We start from the raw sequence: 22508 nt of genomic DNA, 5'->3' as shown, positions 1-22508 counted from the left end.
AAACTAAGGAATGCTGAATAAATCATGGAGTTTAGTTAATTATGATGTGTTAGTGTGGGTTCATTAACATAAAGAATATGTCATAGTTAAGGCTATAAAATGGGAACACTGGGTGGGAGCTTTTGAAATCCTATTAGACAAGAGTATTTACTCTAGCATTTACCAGTAATGTTATAAGACAGGTTTTCTAATTTCTCTAATCTTTCATTTTCTCATTTATAAAAAGGGAATATCAACAGTTCCATTTATCTTAAAGGTTTTGGGAATTTTCAATGGATAATGTAGGTTTAGACACTTTGTAATCCATTCATTGTGATACGCATATTCATAAGCTATTTATAAGCTATTCTTTTACAGCTGGTTTAGGTTTGTGGAAAAATTGCGAGTAAGATACAGTGCTCCAATATCCCCATACCCACTTTTCCCTGTTATTAACTTCTCACATCAACATGGTACATTTGTTATAATTAACTAACCAATATTGACATATTACTATTAAAGTCCATGTTGTATGCAGTTTTCCTTAATGACCTTTTCTGTTCCAGGATCCCACATTCCATTTTGTCATGTTTCCTGAAGCTCCTCTTGGCATTAGCACTTTAGATAGGGCTTAGGGCTTCAAAAATTTTTCTGAATATGCTCATATTTACCTTTTTTTTTGTTGACACTGATCATATCTTGAATCTAAACCAGCACATTCTGAATACCTTTTAGAGAATGTTTGAGATACTCAAGAAAATTATTTCCCAAGTTGGAGTATTAGAAACATAAGGAGAATTTCTTGAAATATATATCCCTGGGCCCCACCCAGTTGCAGTAAATGATTCTTGGACTGAGTGATCTGAAAAGACCCAGATATCAAATATTATTTATTTATTTGTTTGCTTGAATAAGATTCCTTGGTATTTATTATGCCACTAATCCAGTAGAGGCGTGTAGATAGGCATTTGAGTCTCCCTGCTCTGGAACATTGCAATTATTTCTCTCATTGTTAATAACTAAATAGCTAGGAGTGGCCTGATTATATTGACATAAGATTCTTGTTAGATAAAAGGTAAAACTAGGTAGTCTCTTCAACACCTATTGAGCTGAAATTCCATCCCTGCATCCATAATGGGTTATCTGTCAACATGACAAGGAAATAATTCAGTCTTCTAATTAACAACAGAGCTATGTATGAAATTCAACTCCTGTTTTGTGATCTGTGTCAGGCACACAGAAAAGCTTTTTCTGTCATTCAACAATAGTATCAAATGGTAGATAAGCCTATGGAAAAATTATCTTATATCATGAGCAGGGTGTTGTAGCATAGAACCAGGAAAATAAAATCCTGTCCAGGCAAGTTCCTAACCAACTTGATGCCAATAAACGCTGATGAGCTGTGTCTCCAAACTATTCTCCAGCTGTATGTGTGTCATACAGCTTTGGCAAGTACAAGCATATAAGATAATTTTATCTACATACAGCAAGGGAGTGGGAGGGAGAGGGACCAAAACAGAGGAGGGAAGAACACAAGGGACTATGGTGATGGATCATGGGTGCTAGGCTGATGGTATTTCTTTAGTGAGATGTTATCATTCTTTCTCCAGTTCTTAGACATTGTTTAATAATAGTAACTTTGAAATCTTTTCTGCTCATTTTAATACCTGAGTCCCATCAGAATCAAATTCCATTGCTAGTTTTTTATTCTCAACTGGGTTTGCTATCTTGTCCCTTTGAATGGTATAAATAAATATCTATATATGTAAAATATTTCATGGAAACTGGATATTGTAGATAACATGTAGCAACTTTGGTCTCGGGTTCCCCACTAGAGTTTAGTTCTTTGTTTTGTTTGTTTCTTAATGACTTGTCCAAATTATATAATTTTGTGAAATCTACTTCTTCCACAGTAAGCAGCTTCTAATGACACAACTTTTATTTTCATGCTTGTCTTTATTTTTAATTCTGGCTTCCTACATGTTGTCCCTAGGGCTAGCATAGCTTAGTCTGATGGTAGTGATTTGTCACAGCCTTTCTATATATCCCTTGAGGCACTGAAGCTTCCACCTTTTGCAGCTCAGTCTGTGGGCAGCCTGGGAAAGACTTTCAGTTCTGTGCCAGAGATTGGCAGCTTTCAAATATTTGCTTTGGTATTCTTTCAAATCAATGTTTTTGTGTCCTTTGGGTAGATTCCTAGGAGTGGAATTACTGGGTCATATGGTAGCTCCATTTTTAGTAGACTGTTGGTGCACAGGTGAATTGATGGAGGAAATTCTATGGGGTCTACCCCTGGGGGGGGGGAAACAAGCATTGTTTGAAAATGAACAATGATGCAAAATATCTATAAATACATTAATTAATTAATTAATTAAAAAAGATTAAACAAATGTCTACTCTGGTAGCTCCTGAGTGGGTACAGTTTAGTACATGCCCACATTTTTCCAGACCCCTAGCAATGGGTATAATCTTAACAGGGCTCATTTTGATAGCTTCTTTTTCTGGTCCTATTAAGCCTCTCTCTGGTCTACCATTTCTTTTGCTGCTAAGTAATATGCAAATTATATGCGATTTTGTATTTTACTACCACTGAGGGGAAATTGATGTACATTTGTATGTAGAAGAGATATTGATTGACTTATGGCAGACAAAAGAGCCAAAATTAACCAAAATATGTTTTCTACAATAAAATGAAGGACCTAGTACCTTTCCCTTGAGATAATGTCTTTGAGACACCTTCTGACCTATGGTGTTATTTTGGATGTCTAGGAGGAAAGACAGAGAAGGTGTATAGATATATGTGTGTGTGCTTCCAAGAGGGTATTAGTAGAGTTACTTTCAAGATACTCAACTCCCACTCCAATTTTTAAAGATGCAGGGGGAGTAAGTCCTTATTGTATATACACCGCAGTCCAACGTTTCCCTCTGCTCGGTCCTACTTTCTTTCCTTTCTTGTGCATATGAATTCCAAGATCTCTTCCCATTAAACATCTTGCAATCTCAATGCTGTGGAAGCAGGACTTTGGTTTTTCTCTGCCTACCATCCCTTCCACCGGTAGTTGTGACTCCAGCTCTGTGCAATCAGAAGTTTCAGCTTTTCTCTATGACATTGCTATTGGGCAAGAGTATATCCTAGCTTCAGTGGTAGACAGTATTCCTGGTCTCCCCTGGTGGCGCAGGTGGTTGAGCACAGTGCTGTGAAGCTGTCTGCAGCCTCTGCAGCGCCGGTTCGATCCTGGCCGGCCAGCGCGGGTACCACATGGCACAGCAGACCTCTCCTGTCGTGCCCGCTGCTCCCCTTGGTAGTGTATTTCGTCAGTCTACCTGTTCTATTCCCCGCTCTGCCTCTGGTGAATCCTTTCACCCTGCTGCACATCTGGCCTGTACCCCGGTTCTTGTATAAATAAATAAATAAATCTTTAAAAAAAAATTCCTGACCATGGGTAGCTGTGACTCTCTTGTTTCCAGTGGCAGTTCAACCTTTATCTCTTGACCTGTTCCTAAGAACCAACCTAGTCATAGTTGCTAAGGAATGAAATATTCTTGCTTTTTTTTCTCAGGGAAATTAAGTCATTCCAGTATCCCCTAGACTCACCCAGCATCAGGACGGTATAAGTGTTGAAAAGAAGCATCAATGAACTTTGCCATTCTTCATTTTCATTCCAGATTTGAAAGAGAAGAATGGCTTAATGTTGTGACTTTGATGACTGCAGAGGTATGCAAAGTCATTTGGATGGAAGTAAATTAAGATTATCATGCCACACTGCCTGATTGAAGAGAAGGGAACTGTAAGACCCATTCTGGCAACAAGGACAAAGCATGCAACCTCCACAAATATTAATGATCAATACACAGTTTTTGAATGTAGAGTGGTACCTACCTATTGAGGATAAAACTATCAACGAGAAAGAAACGGTCTGTCATTGTGGCTCATGGAGTCTGGCAGGAATAAGATGGGAATGATACCTACAGCAAGAAGAGCATGTGAGCCACGCAGACCTCTGCTCAGGTAAGGAAGTTAGGATAATTTGGAAGTGCAGTTATTCTGCTTTTGAGGAATCAGTGATCTTGCTAATTTTTTGTTCTTGTTGTTTACACCTCTTAATTTTCTTTCTCCTTGTGGTGTAGCCTTTTAGTACATGTGGAATTAATCAGAAGCCTGATATTTTCTGGTGGTGTTTATCTTTGTGAACTTATTTTATAGGATTCAATTTAATTTTCAAAGAAAATGAAGTGACATAGGATATTTTCGCTTCAAAATTTGCAGTGTGAAAAAAGACACATATTAGCCAACATTTAATAAATTTAATAAATTAATAGGAAGTATCACAAAAACTTGGAATGGATAACATACAGGAACCAGGAATAAGACAACACTTTGCAACCATTCACAAAAAGTACCATTTGACGAAGGAGAAGATTTACAGGAAATAATATAAGGCAGTCTGTTGCACATGTCTTAAACAGATATACATATAATAGTACATCAAAATGATTCATTTGACAGTAAATTCACCACGTTTACATTTATCACATGGACTTTTTTAAAACATTTATAAAAGTTTGTAGAGTTAACATTGAACTGTAAGATTTATATCCAAATGAGTATATTTGTTTCATACCAAACTGCACAGAATTGACGATAGCACACAATTTGAGGATAATTACTGTGTTGGGTACTATTAAGTATTACTACTTGATGACATAAGAGTTATTAACAAATGTGCTATAAGCTATTATCATTCAACTTATTGCTAGTGCTTTTGAAAATCCATGGTTTATATTTGATTTCTTTGTAAAACATGTGCTATGAGCTTGCCCTGATAGTTAAGAAAAGAAATCAGATGTTTCCAATTTTCTCTAATACTCACAATACTTCAGATCTGAATGCATGGTCTTTTAAAGGACTGTGGAAGGTTTTTCTTCAGTCCTACTTATGTTACCTACTCTGTCTTACATGAATACAAATCGATGGATTCATGCGACATACGTGGCATACATGCAGGACACCATCTGTATGTGCAGAACTCATGCTCAGTGCATGCTGTTTCTTCAGACATTTTCATTTCAGTAAGAATTAGATCATCTCATTCAAATTCATATAATGTTTTAACATGCAGTTCAACAGAGCTAACAGGCAGGTAGACTTGACTTCCCCATGTTATATTTGGGCATGCTCAAGCAGTTGACTGATATTTGGCAGTGTTGCAAATCAAGTAGAGACTGTATGAGTTTCCTCAAGTACAGCAGCTCTCCCACTGCCTCTGTGGCAGACTGTTGGATTTATCTATGCTGTGTGTTGAGGACACAGACCAGGGGTTTTAGAAATTCAGATTCTGCCTTCATCAATTTCAAGATACTGAGAGGCACACTCTAAGGTGTGTAAGGAACTGTCAGGCATAAGAAATAGCATCATGAATTCTTCAGAAATTGATCCACAGTTGTGTGAAATGGACACACATGGAAATACAGTTACTGGAAACATTTGTATACTCTGCACACAGCATAGACTTAATGGTCTGACTTTAGCAATGCTTGAAAACCTTTCATTGGTTGACAAACTGGTAAAATGGCACTGAATTCTTAGAGAGCAGCAGGCCCACGAATGAAACAATGGCCAACACTTATTGTAACACAACACTATATTTTAACAAAGATTTAACTTCTGGTACATATTTGCAGTACAATGAAGAGCTTGCCACTTTCACAAATTAGCTGCAGCCTTTTCCTGCACTAGAGAGTTTGGAAGGATCTGAAAATGAGATAAATTTTGTTTAAAATCCAAATGGAAACTCTGTATTTCTGTTATTCCCAGAGTTCAATAATAGCTTTTTTTAATTACTTTTTTTTAACATTCTAAGGGCCTAATTCTGTAGTCCTTAATCAAGTAAAACTTCCAAGGTTTTGATCATCTATGCTTCCAACGCAAGTTTTACTCAAAAATGGACTGCGAAATTGGGTCCTATAGACAGAGGTACCATAATTAAGAAAATATTTTAATAAGGCTCAAAATGCTAATTTCACTTTGTGTGTAGCACACGAATTTCCAGGATCCTGAGATCAAAACCCAATTGATGTTGAATCCTGGATTGGGAAATAACTCTGGGATCTCATTTTCCCAGTTTGATTATGGAATTAGGTATTTACTAAGGACCAGAATGAAAACACTAATTCCAGTTTGCTTGTCATTGTAATCAGAATTTGAACATTGTCCTTAAGAAGTGAAAAGCTATTGGTGTATATATCTCGTATCATCCTTCCACTTCTGTAGTCCTGGTTAACCAGCTGCTATGTTAAGATACCACTATGTTTGGGGACAGACATTGCAGTAAAATACCAACACAACATTCTGACAATGTCAAATTTTGCCCCTATATGTGACAACAAGGCTAAGTTCTGCCTTTGACTCACTAATTGGTGTGATATAGTATCAGAAGGCAGAACCTATCTTACTGTGTTTATGTGTGTAGATGAGCAGAGCAAGAATTTAAAGTGTATATTTACTGTTAACCCGGAAAAAGATTCTACTGAATTTGTTAATTTTGGTGTGGTTGAAATATAACCACTGTCATGTGCATCATTCTGGTCTCCTGCAAATGCCACCTGGGATGAACATCAACATTTCCTTATGCACGAGAGAGAGAGAGAGAGAGAGAGAGAGAGAGAGAGAGAGAGAGAGAAGAAGAAGAAGAAGAAGAAGAAGAAGAAGAAGGAGAAGGAGAAGGAGGGGGAGGAGGAGGAGGAGGAGGAGGAGGAGGGGGGGGGAGGAGGAGGAGGAGGAGGAGGAGGAGGAGGAGGAGGAGGAGGAGGAGGAGAAGGAGAAGAAAGAAGAAGAAGAAGAAGAAGAAGAAGAAGAAGAAGAAGAAGAAGAAGAAGAAGAAGAAGAAGAAGAAGAAGAAGAAGAAGAAGAAGAAGAAGAAGAAGACAAACAAAAATCAACATTTTATGCATCAAAGAATCAAAATAAGTTATACTCACTCTAAACAGTAAATATAGAACCCTAAATCTCACTATTGTACGCATGATTTTAAAGTACAGGGTTGCAAAGCTATATATAAAAACACTTTTTCAGACAGCAGTATTTACAGAAGTTATGACCGACAGAAAAATTAGAGAACATTTTCCTACATTTGTAGCTTTACTGTAGGAAAAGGCTGTGCTGCTCTTTCTTACACACTACTAATCCTTTCACTAACCACACTGGAGGGATTAACTGGTAGCTCCAAATTCTCAACTTGCATCTCTATACCCGGCTCTTTGTCGTTAGCTTTCTTAATCATGGGTTCATTGGTATGCCGGTAAATGTTAACATTAAGCTCCCTCCCAGATAAAGCAGTGGCAGCGACCCTCGGGATTTGTCTGACAGGAGGCTTTTTTTCTGGCTTATAATTGCAGCGCAAATAGTTGGAGAAAGCCCTTCGGTAAATTTTGTTGAAAAGAGTGTACACCAGAGGATTAATTCCCGAACAAACATAGCCAATCCAAACAAACACATTCAGAAGTTTTTCCATGAGCTTTTGATTACAGGACTTCCCACAAAGAACAGACAGAATATTAGTAATAAAAAACGGGCACCACATGATCAGAAACACAAAGAAAACAATGCCAAGGACTTTAGACGCTTTCCGTTCGTTGTTGATAGCTTGCATGGTGCCCCTGGGACGCCTTTCCTTCTTCTTCTTGCGTCGCGGGTTGGCCTCTTGGTTAGGGTTTGCAGAATTCTCTTCGTCGGTGCCATTCCTCTTGCAGCACTTCAGGAAATCCAGGCTTATTCCAGGCGGTTCCTCGGTGTGGCCGCGCAGTAGCATCAGCGCTTGTCTGCGAAGAACGTGAATCGTCAGGCAGTAGGTAATCACCATGATCGTCAGCGGTATGAAGAAAGCTACGAAGGACCCAATCAGGACGAAATTGGGGTCATTCAACACGCAGGTGGTGTTGTTGACGAACACTTTGTCTTCATCTCTCAGCCCGATCACTGGGATAGGGACCGAAACACCTGAAGGAACACAAGAAGTAGAACACTGTCGCAGCATATGGAAGGATGGAACAGGTGTGTGCGACATATGTTCAACTGCTGAAGACAACTTAGGGCTGATATTTGGTTGAAAGCTATTCATGGTATAAATTGATAGTCACATAAAAGACTAGTCATAGGGGATCAGTTTTTTCATGTTGGGAATGCTTTCTCCCCAAATTTTTGGAGAAGGCATGCAATTACTATCATTGAGAAAAACTATTATTGTTGTATGTAACAGTGGATTGTGTCCTTTTTGTTTTTTTTCCAGTTTTTAGAACTGTGCTGTCTCAATAAATATTTGTCAAATGAATGAATCAATTCACATCTGTACTTTACGACATTAATAAAGCCAATTGTTCATTATTTAGCATATCAACTTTCAAATGCAATAAAAATGATGTGTATATCATCCAAAAGAGTAATAATTGCCTGTCAGGTCGGCAGGGCAGAGTTTGAAATGAATCTTTAGCTGACAACATATATTTTTCAAGGACACTAAACAAAGGTGTCAAGAAGAGGAAATTTTATGTGTATCCTTTGGTGACAGGGTCTGGGAACTCTGGAGTTGCTGGAGATTGACAGGAGAGTATGGCTTCCAAATATGTTATAGGGACTGCATCTGCCCACTAGTCAGAAATAATCTACAAGCAGAAATTGAACAAAAGACTAATTTTAAGAAGGGTTTTTCTGAGACTCTGGGCATAAATAACATTGTTTCAAGGATAAGAGACAGAGGGAAGTGCAAAAATGGGAGAGATTCAGTTCTCCCATTTCTGGGTGGAAGTTTGAGCATTTTTGTTTTGTAAGAATACTGAAAGAGAGGATTTTAGGTAAGCACGTCCATTAACAAAAAAGGCTTAACAAACAGAAAACAAGGAGAGGAGAGTCGAAGATGATCTTGCAATGAAACATAATTAAGAAACCTGAAAATTTTTAGAAAACACTAAGACAGACCTTGAAGAGGTCCTGCATCAATAAATGGGGATAACTTGCAAACGAAATTCAAATACTAAAGTTAATTATTCTTTTTTATGTCCACAAGAAGTTGAATTCTGGGAAAATTCACCTTTAAGCTTCTATCAGAGAATGTTATTTGGAATCCTGGGTGGGTGGATATCTTCACTATGAACCAGGGGAGAAGCAAGAAGTGCACTCCAGGAAATCTTGTGGCTTTAGGGAACACACAGAAAAGGGCCAAATCGGATACTAAATCATTACAATTTGTCTTAACAGTCTTTGTGAGGTATAGAGTGTGTGGCTGGATGATCAAAAGGGAAAAGCTGAGAATAAGTCCTTGCTAGAACAAAAGTTTCTTTGCTAAGGATGTTGATTGATATTTAATTTCTGGGAGGACACAAGGAAGACAGAATGCTTAGCAAGTAATCTTTAAGCTTTCTTTCTTAGGCATTGAATTTCTAAAATGACTGGCCTACTTCTGGAGAAAGAGAGATTAGGTGTGGTGTGAAAGACAGCCAAAGATAGATGAAATCCAAGACTCCTTAGGGCATTGATATATGCCTACAAATGTGAACCTAGACACACCATTCAAGAAAGCAAAAATAGGCTATGAAAACAAGGAGACACTGTAAACAAAATATTCTCAGGTGTTCAGTGTGGGAGTCCTGGTGAAGAGGCCTTTGAACCTGGAGTAGCAAGAATCAGAAGGTAATTTACACCGAACCTGATGAAATGTTTGGGGGAATTTCAACAAGCATTTGGGAAAACTGAGTACCATGGACCACATAGGTTACATTTCTTAAGAGTTACAAAAAAGACTGGTTACTTTTCTTAAGCATCATAAAAAAGGCAAGTGAATGCTGCCAGTTTTGATCTTTGGAAACTATATTCCAAATGCTATAAATATAAGGGAATCTCTAGAAGGAGTGTAGCTTGAGTTTGCATGAAAGAAGTTGATACAAGCATATCCTCTAGGAAATGTTTTAGTTTAGGCTGTATGATGCTTGCTGGAGTTAAGGAAAATAATATGGGATTAAGAAAAGAGAGAAAGATTTCTCAAAATAAATACAAGAGAAAAATTTAGAGGAAGAACCTACATATTTAAGGGATTTAAAAGAACAACTGAGCATTTATAATATGTGGACCTGCTTGGGATATGGATTCAAACCAATAAACTTCAAAAAATATTCATGAAATAACTAAAAATTTAAGCAATGACTGGCCTTTTGATGATCTCAAATTATTGCTCATTAATTTGAAAAGTGATGTTGATATTGTGGTTATGTAGAAAAATAGTTATTATATTTTTGGATATACATACTGAAACATTTATGCATAAGGTATTATGATGTCGAGTTTATTTCAAAATAATTTGGGAGGGAGAATTGATTCAAAGTAAGGATGAAATAAGATGCATAAATGGATAAATCTTGGAATTGGATGATGTGTACATAAGTGTTTATTATATAATTCTATCTGCTTTGGTAATCATCAAGTTTTCATAACAAAAGTTTAATAATATTTTGAACATAGTAAAAAGAAAGAGAAGACATAGAGGTCCTTTCCGAATTAGACAATATAATCACTATTAGACCTCAAATCTTAAAGGTCTTCAGGACTTAGTGGTCCCTGCTATTCTTGGAAGTGATTGTTTCTATGGGAAAAGACTTAGGCCCCTGAGTGGAAACATTCACCACTCTGTTAGAATTGTAGGAAAGAAACTCCAATTTCTAACAAAATGTTGTGAGAAAACTCTTATATCTTCTAAGGATCCTATAGCAAGACCAGAGAAGGGATAGAGAGAAAAAGTATTCCAGAAGAGGAAATGGAGCTACTCCCCCTTGCAATCTCTCTTCCTCTACACCTCCCCCCACCTTCCCACCTCCTACCTGCATTGTCTCTTCCCCTGCAATGTGGGAAATAGAACCTGAGTCTAGAGACTTAATCTAAGAAATTTGTTTTCACTCTGGAGGAGTCCTGACGGAGGTAGAGGTATATACACTCAGAAAATAAATTCTGGAGTTGGAGATTCAATTCCTCATAAGAAATGCTGCATAATCTAGGTATTCCTGGTGATACCTGAAGTCTCTGGATGAGGCCTCACACACTGACAATAAGGGAAGAAATACCCAGAGCCCAGTTCAGAATGGTGTTAGCTTGCTCCTGTTAAAAGATTTACTCATTTTCTTAAGGAATTTGTGGGCCTAGAAGTAGATCTTGTCAAGGGACAAGAAAGTAGCAGAGTGGTTCAGATGAGCTAAAGCTGTTATTGTATATTTGAAGCAATTTTATCCCTGTCATCTATTTGTACAACGTTATGTACACTGAATAAGAGTGATTCTCAAGCTGACTTAAATTGAGTCTATCTTATGTACCAGACACTGACATTACAAATATAAAATGCATGACTTCAATTTGATTAAGAACACTATAATACAAATATTATTTGGTGGAATAGCTTAACTACTTTACCATATCTATTGTCATTCATTTACTTTGTTTTCTAGAAACCATGAATGCTATCAACAAAACCAAAAGATATTAAAATTCTTTCATCAATATCAGGAAATTATAAATAATGGCAACAATCAAAGCAGTATTGATAATGATATATATTGCACAGATTAACTTATTTAATACTTAAAATAATTAAAACTATGCCAGCATTTCTCAAAGTGTGGCTCAAGGATCTTGGGGGCTTCTGAAAATTTTAGGTTTCTGTGTTTCCCTTTTCTAATTATTTGTCTTTAAAACTGCCTTTTCTTCATAAAATCAACCAAAACAACATATTACAAGTTGAATGCAGATACATATATGAAAATTCAACTAAACATTATAGAGATTTTGAAACTATGAAACAATGCCTATCTCCTCTCTGATGTTTTTAAAAAATATAGTTTTCATAACTAATCATGTTATTTGTTAATATTAAATGGTTTCATTATTATTTACAATTAAATGATAAAAATATTTTTTTAATTTCTGTTTTAATTTTGAATATGACAAATATAAATATATATAACCCATAAAAACAAATTCCTTTGGGGTTTTCACATATTTTAAAGAGTATAAAGGCATCCTGACACCAAAGAGTTTGAGAAGTGCTGCTTTATGTTAGTAAACAAAGATATTTAAACCCTGGAAAGTTAAGTGAAAATGTGTAGAAATGTGTAGTCTTTCTCTGTATTTAAAATTTTTCAACCAATAAAAATTCAATCAGTTAAAAAAAAACCCAACATCAATGATAGCAACAAAATTACTTCAAATGCATTTTTCATTCTTATAAAACTTTTGAACAGCACATATTATTTGATGAAGTTAATTTCAGAAAAGTTAAGTGAGTTTAGTAAGTATAATAGAACAATCCGATAATGTTAGAACCCTTGATTTGACCAAGGAGAAATAATGAAAATGAACCACCATTGGAAATACCAGGTACTAATAACAACAATTGCAATAATAATAATAAATTACTAAGGGCTTCCTACTCATATCCGCCCCCCCACCAAGTATTTTTATTCTTTCATACATTTGTGTTTCCAACTAGGAATAAAAAATGTTTAGGAAGAGGTCATATTTTATCAATCCAGAAGAATACATAGAAAGACATTAACTAGAATTACTAGTTAATCTTTCTGAAATTAACTTCAGTAAATCTATATCAACTTTAGAAACTTAGAAACAACAAAGACACTTATAATTCATGTTCTACTAAAAACATCAGGTAATACTTCAACCAATAAGCAGTTGAATATTTTGCATGCATTATCATGTTTATTTCTCAAACAACTCTAAAAATAATTATCAATTAGTAAGAACTTAAATTTATAGAGAAAAAATACCTACAATAAACAGTCTTACTTAGCATTTTAGAAACACTGACTTCAATAATAAAGTTATAGTTCAAGTTTTCTGAAAATGTAATGTATTAGTACTACTACTATACGAACTACTATGACTACTAATACTACTATAGATAGCATGCATGGGGAGTTTACTGACTCTAATACTTTATCTGCATTCTATAATTTACATGCATTAAATTTACATGCATTAAATATCTGCATTATAATTTAATTTAAATATCTCATGCAAGCTTTATAAAAGTCATGCAATAATTTGGCATGCTTGTTTTAGTTCAAAGAAGGCAAGTAAATTCAGAGAAAATATAAAGATATTCACATTATTTTCTAAAGCCTTGAATTCAAGCAACACAGATAAGTTTTCTTTAAACTATTAAATGATAATAGCATGTGTCAATGATTCTTACATGCACATTTCTTTCAGAATTTAGCATCTTTGAAAGTGTGATGCATCAGTAAGAAAGCAAAATTTATTACCCTAAAATATCTCTGTTTGGCATAGATTACTTTAGTGTGATTATTTCTAAAATACTACTGACATAGGAAAAACTCAGAAAATTAAGTTTAAGTTACCCTGATGTGATTACATATATGTTAAGTGAAATAGCCAGTCATAGAGATGTCTTCCTCACTGTATCAGAAAGTGGGAGATGATTTAATCTCAAGAACACTTATCAGTTGAGAAGGAAGCAACTTAAATCTGCACAATAATTAAACCATTATTGTATCTTTTCTGGTAACCTTTCATTAGCAGCCTTCCCCTCCCCTTTAGCATCCTTTGTCTTTAGCTGAAGATGGCATTTAAAAGGATGGCTGAGGCCAATTCTCTATGTTACTCAGTTTTCCTGGATTGCTGTTTTTCTCCTGTTGATCTCTTATTACAGGATTGTCTCAGCCAGGAATCCAGAAGAGTGGAAGGAAGGTTATTTTTCCTTGCCTGCACATTTTATTACTGATAGTGTCTTAAAACCACTTAGCCACACAGAAATTGTTGCATAGTTGTCATTGTTAGTGCATATGTAAACCTGGTCTAAAAGACTTCTTTAGACATCTTCTAGTAAGATCAAAATGACCACCAAGCTCGTCTAAAAAAAAAAAAAGAAAAAAAAAGGCAAATCTGTAGATTAGCTCATGAATGAAAAAGAGGAGAAAACTATAGTAGAATCAGAAACAGTATAGAAGTCACAACAGACATCTCAGAAATACAAAGTGTCACAAGAGACTACTATCATCATCTTTATGTCAGCAAACTGCAAAATCTGGAGGAAATAGACAACTTTGTAGAAGAATCCAACCTTCCTAGACTGAATCAAGAAGAAATAGAAAAATTTAACACAACAATTAACAAGCAAGGACATTGAAACAGTGATAAAAGTTTCCCAAAAACCAAAAGTGCATGACCAGATAGTTTCATCAATGAGTTCTATTGGGTCATAGGGCAAGTTAGGATAATCAGGTAGCTTTAGGGACAGTGTAGGTGGGGACTTCAGGAGAGTTAAAGAAGCTCCAGAGATAAGGGCAACAAGAGGAATAAGGGCAGATCCAGAGATTAGAGCAACAAATACTGAAGGGAGACATTCAAACACCCCGAGGACTAGGGGCACCAAGGGCAACAGGACATTCTGGATCAAGGACGATAAAAGATAAGGGATATGATGTAGGAAGATCCCAAGTACAGTAGCAGATTAAGTGAGACCACTGAGAACTAACCAAACTCAGAGAGACTAATGGAACTTTAGAATAATGAGGGAAAGAAAGTATATATTCCAGAAGCAAGATGCCATAATGGCTTTCTTTACCTTTTCAGGTACTTTATACCTGGCTATCTTTGCTCTTTGCCCCCTTTCCCTAAATAAATCTTCCTTTACTCTCTAAGACAAAGTAAGCTTCTCTTTGCTTACTTATCTGAAGTCTGTGAATTCCTTTTTACTGCTTCAAGAGGCAAGTACTCGTGGTGTTTACCAGGGTGAAAAGTGTCAGCAGCAGCAGCTGTGATCATGGTAGCCGAGCATACCAGCATCACTATCAGACTTTCAGAGATGAATTAATATTTATCCCTCTCAAATTCTTCCCAAAAAATGAGGAAGAGGGAATGCTCCCAAACATATTGTACAAGACCAATATTAATCTGATACCAAAAGCAGAAAAGGACATCACAAAAAAGAAAACTAGAGTTGAATAACCATTATAAACAAAAAAATGAAAAAATCCTCAACAAAATCTTTACAAACTGAATTCACAATACATTAAACTGATCATACATCATGGCCAAGTGGGATTTAGTCCTGGGATGCAAAGATGGCTCAACATACACAAATCAATCAGTGTAATTCACCATATTAACAAAAGAATTTCACCAGATTCAGTATCCATTTATGACAAAAACTCTTAGTAAAATGGGAATAGAAGGAGCACACCTGGACAGAATAAAAGCCATGTTCCAAATCCCAAATCCACACCTGGTATCATTCAATGTTGAGAAACTGAAAACTTTTCTTTTAAGGTCAGGTGCATGACAAAGATGACCACTCTTACTTCTGCTATTCTGCATAGTCTTAGAAGTCCTAACAAGAGCAATTATACACATGATTATACAGTGGAGAAAGGAATCTAAATGGTGATGGAAAAACTGGACAGCCACATGCAGAAAAATTGAACTCGACAACTTTCTCACACCATATATAGAAATTAACTCAAAATGGGTTAAAGGAGGGAAGACTGGAAGCCATAAAATATGGAGAAGTCATAGGCAAAAAACTCCACAACATTGGCTTCTGTAATGTCTTTGGGGATTTTACTCCAATGGCAAAGAAACAAAAGCAAAAATAAATAAATGGGACTATATCAAAGTTAAAAGTTTCTGCAAAGCAAAAGAAATTGCCATTAAGAGAGTATATCTGCAGCCTCCCTGATGGTACAAGGGGTTAAGCACTGCACTATGAAGCAATCCACAGCCTCTGCAGCATGAGTTTGATCCCTGGTGGCCAGGGAACAACCTGCATGGTGAAGCAGACCTTTCCTGCTCGCCTGCTGCTCTCCTCAGCAGTGTATTTCAGTCAGTCTGTCTGTTCTGTTCTCCGCTCTGTCTCTGGTGAATCCTCTCACCTCCCCCCACACATCTCTGGCCTTTACCCCACCTCTTATATGCATAAATAAATAAATCTTTAAAAAAAAAGTATATCCTACTATGGGAGAAAATATTTATTTGCACATCATACATCCAACAAAGGGTTATTTTCCAAGATCAACAAAGAACTATAGAATCCAACAAGAACAGCAAAATAAAACCAAGAGCCCAATTAAAAGTGGGGAGAAGGGCAAATTAAATACTTCTCCAAAGAAGACATATTGGTTACCAACAGACACTTGAAAAATCGTTCAACATTGCTTACCATCAATGAAAGCCACAATGAAATACCACTGAGTTTCTGTGAGAATGGCCCATATAAAAAAAAAAATGGCAGAAACAATAAATGTTGGTGAGAGTATGGAGAAAATGGAACCTTTTTTTAAAATATATTTAAAGAACAGGTTTATTAGGAAAAGGGACAGAAAAGTAAAGGACACTTGCACAGACACAAGTGGGCAGAAAGAGCTGCCCAGAAAGGGACAGGTTTGCTGAAAGAGGCCTGCATGGCTGCAGGCGGGTGGCCTTGAGGAGAGCTGCCTCCGCTGAGGGAGGTCAGTGAAGAGAAGTCTTGGCATGGTACAGGTCACAGGTATGGCAGGAAGCTGCTGCCCTGCAGAGGAGAGAGTTGGTGAAAAGAAGCACCTGCATAGTCACAGGTGAGCAGATGGAGTACTGCCGAAATGGAACCCTTGTACACTGATGGTAGGTATGTAGACTGGTCAAGCCCTTCTGTAAAACACTATAGAGGTTTCTCAAAATATTAAAAATAGATATTCCATGTGATCCAGCAATTTCTTTTTTTTAATATTAAATTTTATTTTTATATTCCCCCATACAATTGCAAATGCCCCATTCTGACCCCAATCCTTCCCCTCCCGCCCCCCACCCCCCAAAAAGTGTCTCTGGTTCATAGTTTTTTGTTGATTTTGATTTTCACTTTCTTATATTCATTTTCCTGGTCCCTTATTTAAGTTTTCTAGATTCCTGCTATGAGTGAGACCATCCGGTATTTTTCTTTTTCTTTTTGGCTTATTTCGCTGAGCATGATCCCTTCCAGCGCCATCCATGTTGCTGCAAATTGCATGTGTTTATCTTTTTTGAATGCTGAGTAATATTCAATGGTATATATGTACCACATCTTCTTGATCCAGTCATCTATTTTTGGGCATTTGGGCTGTTTCCAAAGCTTAGCTATTGTAAACAGTGCTGCTATAAACATAGGGGTGCAGGTGCTCTTTGGAATTGATGTTTCTGTGTCCTTTGGGTAAATACCTAGGAGTGGAATTGCTGTGATCCAGCAATTTCATTCCATGTATCTACCAGACAAATAGAAAAACACCTATACGCCTATGTTCATTGCAGAACTATTTTACAATAGCCAAATCATGGAAATGACCAAAGTGCCCAAAGAGAGGTGCATAAAGAAGATGCATAAAGAAGATGTGGTATGTATACATAATGGAATACTACAAAGCTATTAAAATAGAAGAAATCTTGCAATTTGCCAACAATGTGTATAGAACTGGAGGGGATAATGCTAGGTGAAATAGCCAGAAGGAGAAAGATAAATACTGAATCATTTCACTCATATGTGGATTATAAAAAAACAAAACAAAGAAACAGACAAAACTAAACCAAAGCAAGCCCTAGAATTATGATTGCAGAAATGAGGCTAATAGAGGGATAAGATGGGGATTAGAAATAAGGGGGTAGGGGACCCATTGTCTGTGTTGGAAGATTAGGGATATTTTGGTGGTGGCTGTGGTATGGTAACATATATCTGAAGAAGTATGAATATATTCCCCTATATCATATGCAGTATTGTAAACCAATGATACCTCAATTAAAAAAAAACTACCAGCACCAAAATTGTGAAATATCTATAGCAACATGGTAATAATTCAGTGTCAATGAAAAATTATGTCATAAGTAGCAAAAGGAGGAAGTGTTATGAAGAAAGCATCTCAACAGCATCAAATGCAACAAAGGTATCTAGAATTGTAACATTTCTTCTGTCTTTGAAAATGTGAAGGTCAACTAGTGATTACGGAGAGAACAATTATTGCAGAGTAGTAAAGACTCTTGTCTTTACTCTGTCTTTACAGATTGCGAAGAGATGAATAATAGTGATATGAAAGAGAAGAGAGGGACTATAGAATAAATGTCCTGGAGCAGACCGACCAATATTAAAATAAAACCATAGATTAGTGGAACTATAACTAAATTGTAAGACTATTTCAGAAGTATCTTTTTTCAAAGACACCTAGAAAGACTACACAATATCAAGCTGACATGAGTGGTCCCTTATCTTACAGAGCAATAGTGAGTCCCTTGAACATGGGAATTGATGGCCAAAGATGAAAGAACTATTTTCAGAGAAGAGCATAGAAGACAAAATAAACACAAGCAGAGCTGGCCCAATTTTCATGTAATAAAATGTGACTGATAGCTGGAGATATAAACATATACCAGCCTCCTGACCCACGGCACCCCTGTCTGCCACATACCTGGTAAAATACCATTAAAACCTGAAAAAGCCACTGAGGGCTCCAGGACTCTCCTTCACCTGTCTGCTGGGGTCATAGAAACCTGCACTATGCCCTTCCTGCCGCTACAGATGTATAGCTAAAATTTCAATAAAGTAACTGAAATATCATGGTAAAATATTTGATAAATATAAGGAAAGAAAAGAATAAAGGAATAAAAATCAAATGAAACACAGAAAACAAAGAACATGATATGAGATGCAAACACAGTGACATCAATAATTTCATCAGATGTAATTGGATCAAATGCTCCAGCTTTGAAGGTAGTGCTTTTTATAGTAAATTTAAAAAGTGAGGTTATTACTATCTAAAAGGAATGAACTTTAGCTATGAACACATATATAGATAGGAAAAATGATGGTAAATGATATCCTGTGCATAAAATAGTGAAAAGAAAGCTGGCATGGTGATTTTAATATCAGATAGAGTATACTTCACACAGGAAATATTACCAGAAATAAAGGAATCATTTAAAACAATGAAAGGATAAATTACACAGTAAAACATAAAAATCCCAAATATGTTTTCCTCTAATAATACAGCTTCAAAATACATGATTTAACAGAGAACTGTATAAAGCAATAAATATAAATTTTTGTAGCTAGACATATAAGTCACATAAAGATTAATTTGTATGAGAATAGCACAAAGGAGAGGGATAATGCTATAAAGAAGCAAAGTATAAGAATTTTGATGAAATTAAGTTGGTTGTCAACCAAAATAGATTATTATATATTATATTAATTGTAATAACTAGGGAAATCCCTAAGACTATAACTAAAAAATATGCAAAAGAAACCACAAAAGTATTAAAATGGCAATCTAAAAAATATAAATTTAAATTACAAATATAAATTTAAATTAGAACTAGGGAGTAATGGAACAAGAAAAACAAAAAATGGTGTAAGACATAAGAAATAGTAACATGATAATAAGCATAAACCTTAACTTATCAATAATCACACTAGCTATAAATGGATTAAACACTTCAATAAAAAGGCAGTAATTGGAAGAATGACTAAAATAACAGATCTATGCATATTAAAAAAACTAGCAACAACAAATGTTGGCAAGGATATGGAGAAAAAGGAACTCTCCTGCACTGCTGGTGGGAGTGCAAACTGGTCCAACCACCATGGAAAGCTGTATGGAGATTCCTCAACCTACGAAAGATAGAGCTTCCAGTAATTCCACTCCTAGGTATTTACCCAAAGGACACAGAAACATTAATTCAGAAGCGCACCTGCACCCCTATGTTTATAGCAGCACTGTTTACAATAGCTAAGCTTTGGAAACAACCCAAATGTCCAAAAATAGATGACTGGATCAAGAAGATGTGGTATATATACACAATGGAATATTACTCAGCAATCCAAAAAGATAAATTCATCCAATTTGCAGCAATATGGATGGATCTGGAAGGGATCATGCTCAGCGAAATAAACTAGAAAGAAAAAGAAAAATACCGGATGGTCTCGCTCATAGTAGGAGTTTAGAAAACCTAAATAAGGGACCAGGAAAAAGAATAACTATAATAGAGAAAAAAATCAAAATCAATAAGCAACTATAAACCAGAGACACACTATGGGGGGGGCAGAGAGAGGAGGGATTGGGGTCAAAATAAGGGTGGTGCAATTGTATGGGGAATATAACCAAGATGAAAATGCATACATTGTGCAAAAATGAAAAATGATGTAAGAAATATATAAAAAATAAAAATGAATAAATAACAGATCTATGTATTTGTCATCTACAAGATATTCTCTTTGTATTAAATGTAAAGGAAAAAGATGTACCATGAAATTATGAACTAAAGGAGCTGGATTGGCTATATTAATATAAGACAAACTTCATGATAAAAGTTGTTACTGGAGACAAAGAAGAATATTCTACATTGACAAAAGGAATATATCAAATATATCAAAAATATATGTCATATTCTTAGGAGATGAATTATAAATGGTGTCAAGGAAAACATGAGGGTGACTATATAATCAAATTGGCTATAAGTCTAGAAGATAGAGTTGTCAAAATCTAAATTATCATGTAGATTGGAGAAGGCATTAAAAATTCAGTTGTTTGTGTCTTCCTAAATCAATCTACTTATTTAATTATTTATTTATGTATATTTATATATAAATATATATATACACACACCACATCTTTGTTCATTTTTATATGTTAGATTTCTTCTCTCAGGTGTAGTCCTCATAAAATTCTCACCACCAAGTCACCCATGAACCATCAGCAGAGTCTCTTGTGCTCTTCTCCTCTGTTTTAATCCCTCTCCTTCCTCCTCCCCTGCTGAATGTCTCTGATTTATAATTGCCTGCTAGCTTTGTCTTTTTCCCCCCTTGCTACCTTTTTTGGTTCCTTGATATTCCTCCTATAAGAAACCATCTGATATTTTTCTTTTTCCTTCTGAATTATTTCATTGAGTATAATCCCTTCTAGCTCCATCATGTTGTAACAAAAGACATGAGTTTATCTTTTTTGATGGCTGAATAGTATTCCATTCTGTATATATATTACATCTTCTTGATCAGTCATCTGTTTTTGGGCATTTGTGTTGTTTCCATAGCTTACCTATTGTAATAGTGCTGCAGTAAACATGGGGTTGAAGGTGCCCTTTTGAATTAATGTTTTTGTGTCCTTTGGCTAGATTCCTAGGAGTGGAATTGCTGGGTCATGTGGTAGCTCCATTTTTAGCAATTTGAGGAACCTCCACACAACTTCCATGTGGTTGGACCAGTTTGGATTCCTACCAGCAGTGTAAGAGCATTCCTTTTTCTCCACATCCTTACCAGCACATTCTGGAAGTCCCAGCTACTCAGGAGGCTGAAGCTAGAGGATCTCTAGAGACCAAGAGTTCTGGGCTGTTGTGCACTGTGCCAAATGGGTGTCCACACTAAGTTTGGTATCAATATGGTGACCTTTCAGGAGCGGGGAAACCACTGCGTTGCCTAAGGAGGGGTGAACTGGGGTGAACCAGTCCATGTCAGAAACCTAGCAGGTTAAAATTTCTGTGTTAATCTTTGAATTTAAAGAGACCTCTATCAAAATATAAATTGAAGGGGAGCTAGGAAAGTAAATGTTAAAACTAATATGCAAAGTTAAATAATCTAAAATTTCCAGGCAAAATCTGAAAAATAAGAGTAATAGGTGGTGACTGGCTATATCAAATAAAATTTAGTATAAAACTTTTAAAATTAAAATTATGATTGTCACACAAAAAGACACACTAGTGGAGGAGAATGTAAACTTCAGAAATAGGCTCAGATAAGTAAGAAAATTTTATATTTTATAAAGATGACATCTCAAATCACAGAGCACATGGATTTTTAAAATATGAGACAACTGAATGATTATTTAGAAGACAAATTGAATGCATGTTCACCATATGAAAGTACCAAATGTATCAGAGTTTTAAATATAAAAAATAAGCAAAATGTAGCAACTTACTATCCAACCCGAGAGTGGGGAATTTCTATCTTTAACATAAGTTATAGCAATAACAAACACAGAAAATGCTCTCATTTATAGCATGTGAATTGTTTATTATTTGTCACGTATAAAAATTTATTTAAGAAATATGGTAAAAAAAAAACCAAGAACAAACAAAAGTCACAATTTGTGAAAAACTAATTTAGTAACAGAAAACTTAAACATACGTATGTAAACAAACTCAATTTCAACCAAAATAAAAAGATGCAGATTAAAACTACATAGATATAACTTTTCTCACCTATTAGATTGGCAAAATTTTGAAATGCACTTTGTCAACATTAATGGTGGGAATGAAAATGATTCAGCTTCTAACAAAATGAAAATTCCTAAATTCTGAAAAATGTTTAAACTCTAAGTAAACGAATATGTACACATTTACACCTTGAAAAATTAATTTCATTTCTAGGAAATTATGTTGAAGATAATCTTTCAAAATTATGTAATGATATAGAGAGGGAGACTTGTACATGATTACTGCTGGTAGAATTATTGGTGATCACAAATTATTA

At 35.7% G+C, this 22508-nt stretch overlaps 1 protein-coding gene across 1 annotated transcript in view; it reads right to left on the bottom strand.

Moving 5' to 3' along the window:
• Positions 1-7148: 7148 nt before the first annotated feature.
• The window catches only part of HTR2C (5-hydroxytryptamine receptor 2C), a gene marked incomplete at both ends in the record, with an annotated part of 77846 nt that continues 62486 nt past the window's right edge, over positions 7149-22508 (bottom strand). Inside the window, one exon of the mRNA XM_084258785.1 lies at positions 7149-7975. Coding sequence (XP_084114911.1) covers positions 7149-7975 — 827 coding nt within the window. The remainder of the gene's footprint in view (positions 7976-22508) is intronic.

Source organism: Talpa europaea, assembly GCF_964194135.1.
Source record: "Talpa europaea genome assembly, chromosome: X".
Lineage (NCBI taxonomy): Eukaryota > Metazoa > Chordata > Mammalia > Eulipotyphla > Talpidae > Talpa > Talpa europaea.
Note: the sequence above shows the minus strand (reverse complement) of the source record. Positions and strands in the feature narration are given on the sequence as shown.